Raw genomic sequence first — 10,324 nt, forward strand, 5'->3', positions numbered from 1 at the left:
AGCCCTGAAACCTGAAGAATCTGGAGAAGGTCTGTATGGAGGAGTGGGCCAAAATCCCTGCTGCAGTGTGTGCAAACCTGGTCAAGAAGTACAGCAAACGTATGATCTATGTAATTGCCAATAGAGATTTCTGTACCAAATATTAAGTTCTGCTTTCCTGATGTATCAAATACTTATGTCATGCAATAAAATGCAAATTAATTATTTAAAAATCATACAATGTGATTTTCTGGATTTGTGTTTTAGATTCCGTCTCACAGTTGAAGAGTACCTATGGTAAAAATTACAGACCTGTACATGCTTTGTAAGTAGGAAAACCTGCAAAATCAGCAGTGTATATAATACTTGTTCACCCCACTGTATGCACCGTAATAGTTCAGGGGCATACAGGGTATTTCTATATATGTATCATATTTTTGATTTTTCATAAAAAATAATTTATCTAATGTGGCACTCTCTTTTATAGTTACAGAAGCACAAGGATGACGACCTCTCAAGCTTGCTTAAGGTATGCAAAACTGCATCATGCGCATCCCTCCAAAGTACTGTTAGTACTAACATGAACATTGCTATCAGCATCTGTTCAACCAGATGTTGATAGGGCATTTATGTAAATAACACATACAAACCCAGTCCCCCTCACGTTATTATATACTTTTTAAAATATAATCTTTTACTATGTAAACATTTTTTGGACTGGTTTCACCTAATTTGTAACTTGCTGACAAGATAATAAATCCATATATACATAAGGTGATTTGAAAAAGGAAGCATGGAGACAAAGTGTTGTTTATTAGTTTAGTGCCATCCCATGTTTGTTGTACTCAACACTGCATGCTTGTGTGTCATTAACTTGCTTGGTGGTTGCCTTTTGAACACTCAAAGGGACCAGAGGAGCAGTTATCGCTGTTTGGGGAAGTCTCTCCAGACATGCTCCGTGTCTCCTTTTACCAGGATGAAGAGGCCGCTGTACGCCGTGTGCCTCGTAGGCTTAATGAAACACCTGCCCCTATGGAGATGGACCCCCTCTTTGATATGGATGTTCTGATGTCTGAGTTTTCAGACACATTGTTCTCTACGTTGGCCTCACACCAGCACATAGCCTGGCCTAATCCAAGGGAGATTGGTGAGAAAATCCATTCTATGAATACAGTAGACATCCTAATTCTATTTTTAGTATCTTCCTACTCACTAAATATGTGATTAAATAATTGGTTTGATACTCCTTGTCTTTCACTACTGTCATGTCTTCCCCCCTACTTTCCCTACTGCGGCCTCTTTGCCTTACTCAGCTCATGCAGGGAACGCAGACATGATCCAACCAGGACTCATTCCTTTACAACCCAACTTAGACTTCATGGACTCCTTTGATCCACTGCAAGGTAGGAGCACTACAAATAGCTCCAGGAGCACTGCACACCTGCTAATAGTGCACATGTTCTAGGAACTCTGCTAAAGTAGTTGGCTTAGCCTAACACAAAAAAATAGAGCGTTTTTACTAACCTCTAGCTAACATAGAGACTCTTGTTCCAGACTTATTTCACAGCCTCCGTCCGCCATCTGTCACCCCTCTACCCAGCAGCAGCTCTCAGTCACAGGTAAACACCATCCCAAGGCACAGTCCCCTAAAACTCACACACCACCATGATTAGAATGTTTTCAAGGATTGTTTTTCCTTGACTTACTTTTTGGTCAGTTGTTCCCCATCTTTCTGTCTTAAAGTAGTTCCAAAAAAAATCTATGTAAAATAATAATATTACTAAACTTTATTTACAAAGCACTTTTCAAACATGACTTTCTCATCAAACTGCCAAACATTCAACTTTTAGTCTTCTGAGAACCAATCACTCACTCAAAATGTGGCAAAATATTTAGCTTCTCTTTCATGCTGTCCTTCTCCTTGAAGTTTTATTTAGCCTTATATGCTGTTAGGTCTATAAATGCAGCCTTACCACAGGTCCTTGTTTGACCTTTAGGTACAGAACGACAACAGTAACTGTATCTGATAGCTGTACCATAAGGTATATTTGGCCAGCATGTTGGTGTAGTTAAGGGCATGTTCATCTTCAATTCACTGGAAGCCAGGGGATGGACTTTAACCCCTCTCTTATTTCCAGTTGAAACATTAAAAAAATGTATTTTGCATCTGCCTGGGTAAATAGAAAGACTAATACTATAAATTCAGCTAATTTGACAGATGTTTGTTATGAGAAGTAATGTTTTTTTCTTTAGTGCAAGTTGGATGCAGAAAATTAAGCTACAGTGTCAGTATTGAGCAGCCAGAAAATCTATTATGCATTAATAAATGAATGAGTAATGAATCCAATAAAATAAAAGCTTTAGTGTGTTTCATAACCTTAACCAGCACAAATAAACAATTTTACAGCTAATATAAACTTAGAACATAGAATTGCATCTCTTCTGTTTCATTTTTCACTGGAAGTAATGACTAAGTGTGGTGTTCCTTTTTCTTATGTCATCCCTTGCCAGGCCCAGTTAATGTCCTCCATGCTCACAAGCAACCACATCTCCCCTCCTGGGCCCCTGCCCACCCCTTCTCCCATGGCCAGTCAAACCAGTCGAACAGGTGGTGGTAGTAATGCTGCCTATGTACAAAACTACATGCCTCTGTTTCCTGGGCAGGTGGCGCCCAGTGATCAAGTAGTTGTTTCCTCAGTCTCTCAGTCATTATCCCATGATCCTTTGGCACAGTGCCTTCCAGGTCGGGACATGGCCTCAGCAGCACCCATGATTCCACTACCATTGGACAACACCTCCGTGCTGGATGAGACAGTAGCACAGTCTGTGATAACACACACGGCCTCCTCTATTGTCACACCCAGCGATGCAGAAACCACCTTTAGCCACGCCTCAGAATATAGCTCCATATCTACACAACCTCCAGCTTCTCCTTCCCAACTCCAGCCTTTGGCTCCATTACCTGCCACTCCTGTCCAGCACCCTCAGACTTTTGCCTTGCCTCGCCCCTTTCTGTCACCTGGTTCAAACAAAAAACGCCTCATCCTTTCAGGTCTGTTGTATCTGATCTCAAGATAGAGAAGAGAATTTGTGTATTTAACCCTTGTGTTGTCTTCCCGTCAAAATTGAAAATCAACACTTTTGTTGGGAACTTTTTCTTACGTTTTTCTCCCTTTTTTCAATACTTTTTTCAGTGTTTGTCACTTTTTTTGACGTTTTCAACACTACGTAACACTAACTTATTAACTTTAGTTTTACAGTTTTTTAGGGAATATATGGTCGTTAAACCTTATTTTTAAGAAATTATACCTAATGTTTGAGTTATAAAAGCAGAAGTTAGGAATTATTTAGACTAAAATTAAAGGATGTTGATGGATAATCAAAGACTGGAATATGTCAACTTTTCCTCAATACTATTTCAAAACCACTTCAATATCTTTTTCCAAATGCTATAAAATTGAATAAGACACCCCAATATTAAGGAAAGTAGAGATTTGTACTCGCCAAAGAGCGTTGTATGGAATCAATCATGTTATTTTGGGTAATTAAAAAGCACAAGGATATAGGAAAACGGGTCAATTTGACCCAAGGACAACATGAGGGTTGACACTGTTGATCTGATGGTGGAGCTGTGTCACTTTAAGTTAATTACCACAAGATAGCACTAAATACTTTGTTTCTCAGTCATCTTGATTTACAACAATGTTTGTAATTAATCTGAGTCAAGGTAGCTTGTACCCCTGATATTGTTTTTTGATGGACAGAAGAAAACATCTGTTGCCAGATTTCCAATGGAACTATATTGGTAGATAAATTGAGGAAAATAATCTCTGGCGCAAACAATTATATTTTGTAAAATAATCTCAACAATTTCAACATGTATTTCAGTATTTTAGAACCAACCACTGTTAGTATACTTGATATACTAGCTCTCATATAGTGTAAAGCTAATAAAAGGCAAATAATATCTATAACAATTACAGTCCATGGTCGGCAGCCCAACCTTTTTGCGCCAAGGGTGCTGCTTGCTTTCATTTTAGTAGAACAGCTTATCTTTGTAAAATTCACTCTCAAGATTTTTGGCCAGAAACCTATTTAGAAAGATGAAACTTGTTAAGACTATGTTACCTACGAATTTTATTTCCTGAATAGACAGCCTATATGGTCCCTAGACACTTATATGTCAAAAACTCATTATTGGATGTTTACGTGTGAAAGTACTTGAAATAACACTACAGTGCCTTACAGTCATTGTTCGTTCTCTCAGCCCCTTTCCAAGGTCCCAATGCTGTAATTGTTTCACCGACACCTCTTAAAGCAGATGTGGTCCATAATACTGGAGTGGTCATCCCTCCTCCTCAACTTGGAGTGGTATGTTTTCATCTCTTGTGCCACAGTGGGTTTGAAAATTATTGAGTTGCCAATAGAAAATTAAAAAACTGCAATATTTCCGTTTCATTGTTTACTTCGCTGTGTTTAATTTATAAATCTGAAGATAAAACGTTATTAGTCTTACACTCAGGTGATCAGTTACAAAGTAAAGAAATATAATGTTTCATTTTTTGTGCTTCTCGGTCTTGTAGTTTTTTTTTTTTATTTCCTGTCTATCTGCTCTCTTTTCATGTATCTTAGGCTCCTGGATTTCACATTTTGTCTAAGACAAAGAAGTCTCCCCAGCCTATTCTCCCCAAAGGAAAGTCTTATTCTTCCAGCCGCAGGAATCAGAAAGCCTCCTCTAGTGTCGGTAAGACTTCACTTTACCCAGAAAGCACATCATGACTCCAAACCACAGACTGTAAATATTAATGGGCAGAGCATGTGTGACGTCACTAATTGGTTTTGGAAATCCGCTATGAGTCGACTAGTTTGCCATTACGTGCGCAGTCATCCTGGTTCCGGATGTGACGGTTTTAGAAGAGAGGGAGGAAGACTTAGAGAAGAGCCCCTACACTCTACGTTACACACTTTCAATGGTAATCACATCATAGCCACGCCCTTAAACACCCCCCCGCTTTATTGCTGATTTTAAAATCAACAAGACATAATTTAAAAAAGAATTAACATCATTCTATTTAGCAGAAGACTTAAAACTAGTGATTGAGACCATAAACATATTATGAAAGTGTGTACTGAGGTAATAAATCAAGTGAGAAGTGGGTCACTTTCTCATTGACTTCTACACTAACCGACCTCCGTTTGCAACCACACGAGCCGCCCCCTGCTGGAGAATGCAGGTAGAAGGCACTTCCACATTTGCAGCAATTCGCCTTAACCAGATGGTTTGTCCATTAATATTAACTGTCCATGATACAAACCCACAACTTGCTGCAACTTTGTTTGTTTTTTCTTTCCAGGTCACAATCAGCCTGGATCAAGTCATGGATCGCCATGTGGGTTAGATCAAATTCCTAGTCCCCAGTCACTGATCAGCAGCAGCGGTACACCTCTGGTGAAGAATGAACAAAATCAGGTTTGTGTTTGTGTTGGTTTACTAAAATATTCTTTGGGAGGAGTAGAGTATTTATCTATCTATGTTTCTTAATATTAGGGCTATACCAAATGTCATTTTTCTTTCACATTCAAAGTGTTAATTGAGGTTTTTGAATGAAACTTTGAATGTCTGTCTATTGTATGACATCATCACCCTCTAAAAATTAATCAAAGTCCTTGAAAAAATATTATTTGGTTACATAAATGTACTTTATGTTGCTGTTAGATTGCTGCTAGACAGCCTCATTAATGCACTTGCATAGCGTTCCTCCATTTGTGTGCAGCAAGCGGGAGAGCAAACATCTTTTTGACTGCAGTGAAAATGTTCTTTTTGAAAGGCTAAATAGCAATGAAAATATGTTTTTGTCTTTTTGGAAATTATTACATCTATCTTTTTTCCAATCAGTTTTGACTTTTGGAAATGTTTGGATCACACGAGTCAGAAACAATCCTACGCAGCAACCACTAGAATCTACAAATAGTATAATGCTGATAATATTAGTTTAGCCTAATCTTTATCTGCAACTGTGCAGAAATACAGAGTTTAAACATGATGAATAGACATGCAAACATAAAAGAGGTGCACAGCTTTAAATGTTGATTAAGAATTTGAATGTCAATATTATGAATGAAGCTTAGCCCTAATTAACATAAATTGTATGCTAGTATGATTGCTACATTTCCGTGTGGATATTAAAATTTACTGACATTTTGGCCTCTCAGAGGCTTGGGCAATCTTTGAAATGTTTTGATTTGGGTGAAAGTTTTGATTTAAAAAATATATATATATATCACTTTGTGTTAAGAATGTTTATGGAAAGCCATGAATCTCAATGCTAAAAATAAATTAGGACAGACTCAATTTAATGGCTGGGCAAATGTATAGCCCAGTCCATTACATCAGTAGCGTTTCCGCTTTTCCTCTGTAATATATGACACAATATCAGTAAGCCTCTGTGTAATATTTCCAATGTTGTTGTGTGACAGAGCCGGAGGACAACACACATATCTGCTGAGCAAAAGAGACGATCAAACATAAACATTGGCTTTAAAACACTCTGCAACTTGGTTCCCACTCTAAAGTCACAAATAAATGTAAGTCTGTGTACCTGTGTGTCTTCATAAAACATCCATAATGGATTCAAGACATCATTAATTTTGGCAGTGTTTGTGTACAGTTTTTGCTTCATATATAGTTCTAAATATTTAATTTGCTTTCTCCCCTTCTACCATATTCATTAAATTTGAGCATTTAGATCAGTAATGCAGTCACATTGCAGAAGACAGTGGATCACATTGGGAAGCTCCAACAGGAGAGGCAGCAGTTGCAGGAAGAGGCCAAGAGACTACGCGAGGAGATAGAAGAGCTCAACACCTCCATTAAGTATGTTGAAGCATCGTGAATGCATCACCCCTCTTCTGATATACAAGTTGCACAGACACTTAACATATTAACTGTTTCTGTCTCTTGTCGCTGCTTGACCACAGCTCGTGTCAGGAACAGCTTCCTGCGACAGGGGTGCCCATCAGGCGGCATCGAGTCAACCGCATGCAAGAGAAGTTCAATGAGTATGTAAAGGACCGCACTCGCCAGAACTGGAAGTTCTGGATCGTATCCTTCAATGAAGGTGCTCTAACACAGTTAGCTGCTTATTAATAACACAGAGTAAGCGTTTGGCTTTGATTCTGACTCGATGATTGTATCCTGTATCTTGCACAATCAAGGAAGACTTGATAAGACGTAAGTGTTACACAACTGAAATATTAAATATCTTCCCATTGCTCTTGAGAAAAACCAAGCTACTGTTAGTCCTGTTTATATAGACAGACGTCTTTAAACTTTTTATTCAGTGGCCACAGTTCCTAGCGGTTTTAAAATATGACAAAAAACAAAGATCCACTGTGAAAATTTGACCAGTCAAACTGTAGTTATGAAGGGGAATTGCTTTGTTATCTACCAAATGCAGTTATGCAGTATCTACCATGTATTTGTGGTCAGGGGCTCCTATTATCTCTGATGGAGCTATACAATATGCATATACAGTGTGCAATGAATCCATTATATCAAGACAATCATAAACTGAATTTCAATTACTGATTTGTGTTGTTATTACAGAGGAGGCCAAATCAATCTCTAATTTAGTTGCATATTTTTTCAGGTTAAGCGACCCATACATTGAAGCATGAGTTGGTAATAGCTACAGATTTCCATGTTAGAGGTCAGGCATAATTGTATTTGGCTCACTGTAGTATAATTGATCCTTGACCATCATCAATTCTAGTTCAGCATCATTATCAAGCCTCTCTTTGAGTCATTCAATGGGATGGTGTCAACTACAAGCAGGGCAGAGCTGTGTCAGACCACCCTGCAATGGCTAGAGCGTCACTGCTCCCTTCCAGTCCTCAGACCCAGTAAGTAAAGGACTATTTCTTGTAGACATCCAGCAAGATCCTGACCAGCCCACTTTATCTTTTTTGGGGGGATTTTAACAAACTATATAACAAAGGAATACTGGCATTACAGAACATATATAAAAATAAAATATTCAAAGAAACAGAGTCGGGGAAAGAACAATAGAATCTGGAGTTGTGAATGATTTGCAGCCCAGCGGGGACTTTCTTTGAGCTGCAAAGTGTTAGATCAGCACTATGTGGAATTCAATCAAGATTTTATATTTCCTATATGCCGCTATCTTGTTTCAAGCTGTTAACAAGCAACCATGACAGGAAATTTGACAGCGCATCTCTTTTCTTTTTTTATGATGCGTAAAATCACTCCATCTTCAATCTCATGGGCAAAAACAGTGATAACACTTTCCAATAGTTATTTTCACCTCCTACTTTAAAATAATACGCTTTTGTTCCTGACTTCGTCTGACTAGCTATGACAACATAACTTTCTATTCCATGTCTGGCGGGGCAGTCCCCTCAAATTTAAAAAGAAAAATCTGTTAATTTCTTGCATTCAAATCATGGGTTGTGAGTTGTAAGTGAGTCAGTCAGTAAGTAAGACAGCTGAGTCACTGTCCTTAGCATCCATTAGCATGTCCTTCTTATGCATTCTGGAAACCTGGGCGGGTTTAATGCAGCAGTCATGAGAAATATCCTTGTAAATGATAAATTTGCCCACAGTGTCATGGACAACACTGAATATCAGATTCTGTTGAACATTGACATGTTGCCCTCCATCCAGACCCAGTCATTATAAATAGTTGATAGTTGAGCTGCCAAATCCCAATCCGTTCTGAAAATTGTGAATCAAGTACATGCCCCCCGTGTAGCACCTCCTTCCATCCGTGACACTGCTCACGGACCCTTCCTGACCAGCTCCCTGCTGGCCTCTGGCAAGAGGTTTGAGCAGCTTCAAATGCAGAACAACCAGGTTCCACAACATCCTTCATGGCTTCATCCTCCACGTCATAAGACTGCTGAACTTCCTATAATCCCCCCTCCCACACACACACACACACACACACACACACACACACACACACACACACAACACTAGTCACATCCTGCTGCTAGTGATACTTGCACTAGTCATAATCGTGTTATAATAGTTTTTAATTTTATATTACACATACTTTCTTTGCACATACTTATATTTATTCTGTTTCTCTTTTTACTTGTCTTCTGTTTCTTTTCTTTTTTTGGAGCCCTGCAACGTATAATCGCTCAACTGTATGTTGTGAACGGGCGGCTGAATGACAAAAAACTATGTTTAAGTCTCTGTAAAGATACATAGAATGACCACTTCGAAATTCAGTGTTTTACAGTCGGGTTATGGTTATTACATTGTGGTTTCTTGTTTTTCAGTGGTGCTGAGTACCCTTCGCCAGCTCAGCACAACCACGTCCATACTTAGTGATCCGTCCCTGCTGCCTGAAGAAGCCCTCCAAGCCGTCTCCAACACAGACACACAGCCTTGCTCTCAGAGGAGGTGAGGTGACCCGAGAGCCACATGAACATTTTAACAGCAATCATTGAAATGACATATGACAAGATTACCTTCTCCTTAGCCAGTCAGCAAGGTCACCACGTCTTCCACAGACTTCCCTGAAAATAAATGAAATGATACTTGCAAGTTAGGTCTGGCTTTCTTTTACTCTTTATGTAAAATGATCATACATTTGTTTTGTTTTACATTGATTCTTGGGAATGATGCAAATTACAATTACATAGCGAAAATGTCTTTAATCATGTTATTTTTGAATGACGGCAACTGTTACAACCTTCTCCTGCTTTGGGTGAAGATTTTTTGAATACTTTATATAAGGGTGGTACTGGTTGTTTGCTTTTTGAACAACAATACATATTTAAATAACTTTCATAATTTAAAAACACAAACATTGTGTTAAAAAAGGGAAATGTTATGTGATCGTTCATTTTGTGTTCTCTCTCAGGTGTAAAAAAATATGTGGATAGAATGTGTTTTTTTTCACAAGGAGATGAGATAAATGTGGGATTTTGTATTAAGACTAGTTGACAGTGTAGTTTGTTTTTTTATGTAATGTAGAGGATTGCCTGAAACATGGTGAAGTTGATCACCAGTGAGCTGGTCTGTGCTAAATAAGTATAAGAAAACTGAGAGCGTCATTGTCTTTTCCATCCCTCATTTACTCAGGCGAATGTTATTTTGCCTTTTACAATAGTGGTTTCTTTGTGGTTTTCAATCCATGCTGACCATCTTCCTTCATACTTTGCTTGCTCTGCCCATTTCCAGTGAATTCAACTGCAGAATGTACAAGAAAACCTTCATCTAAAAAACAGTATGTTACATACATGGGTTTCTACTGGGCAGGTCACAGCATAATGGAGCGGTATTATTTACAGCCCTCATAGGGAGCATGACTGA

The 10,324-nt window shown here is 38.6% G+C and overlaps 1 protein-coding gene across 3 annotated transcripts in view; it reads left to right on the forward strand.

Annotated features, from left to right (window-relative positions):
• mlxip (MLX interacting protein) overlaps positions 1-10,113 on the forward strand; it is a 19,248-nt gene extending 9,135 nt beyond the window's left edge. Inside the window, exons 5-17 of one of the 3 annotated variants that reach the window (XM_034872840.1) lie at positions 467-508; positions 886-1,126; positions 1,293-1,382; positions 1,534-1,598; positions 2,491-3,031; positions 4,247-4,350; positions 4,612-4,723; positions 5,334-5,428; positions 6,457-6,564; positions 6,726-6,853; positions 6,958-7,081; positions 7,752-7,881; positions 9,286-10,113. In XM_034872840.1, the coding sequence (XP_034728731.1) occupies positions 467-508; positions 886-1,126; positions 1,293-1,382; positions 1,534-1,598; positions 2,491-3,031; positions 4,247-4,350; positions 4,612-4,723; positions 5,334-5,428; positions 6,457-6,564; positions 6,726-6,853; positions 6,958-7,081; positions 7,752-7,881; positions 9,286-9,413 (1,908 nt within the window). In that variant the 3' untranslated portion in view covers positions 9,414-10,113. Of the gene's footprint in view, positions 1-466; positions 509-885; positions 1,127-1,292; positions 1,383-1,533; positions 1,599-2,490; positions 3,032-4,246; positions 4,351-4,611; positions 4,724-5,333; positions 5,450-6,456; positions 6,565-6,725; positions 6,854-6,957; positions 7,082-7,751; positions 7,882-9,285 lie in introns of all 3 variants that reach the window. The other 2 variants (XM_034872841.1, XM_034872839.1) reach the window with 2 other exon arrangements.
• Positions 10,114-10,324: the final 211 nt, after the last annotated feature.

This window comes from Etheostoma cragini, chromosome 5 (genome assembly GCF_013103735.1).
Source record: "Etheostoma cragini isolate CJK2018 chromosome 5, CSU_Ecrag_1.0, whole genome shotgun sequence".
Classification (NCBI taxonomy): Eukaryota; Metazoa; Chordata; class Actinopteri; order Perciformes; family Percidae; genus Etheostoma; species Etheostoma cragini.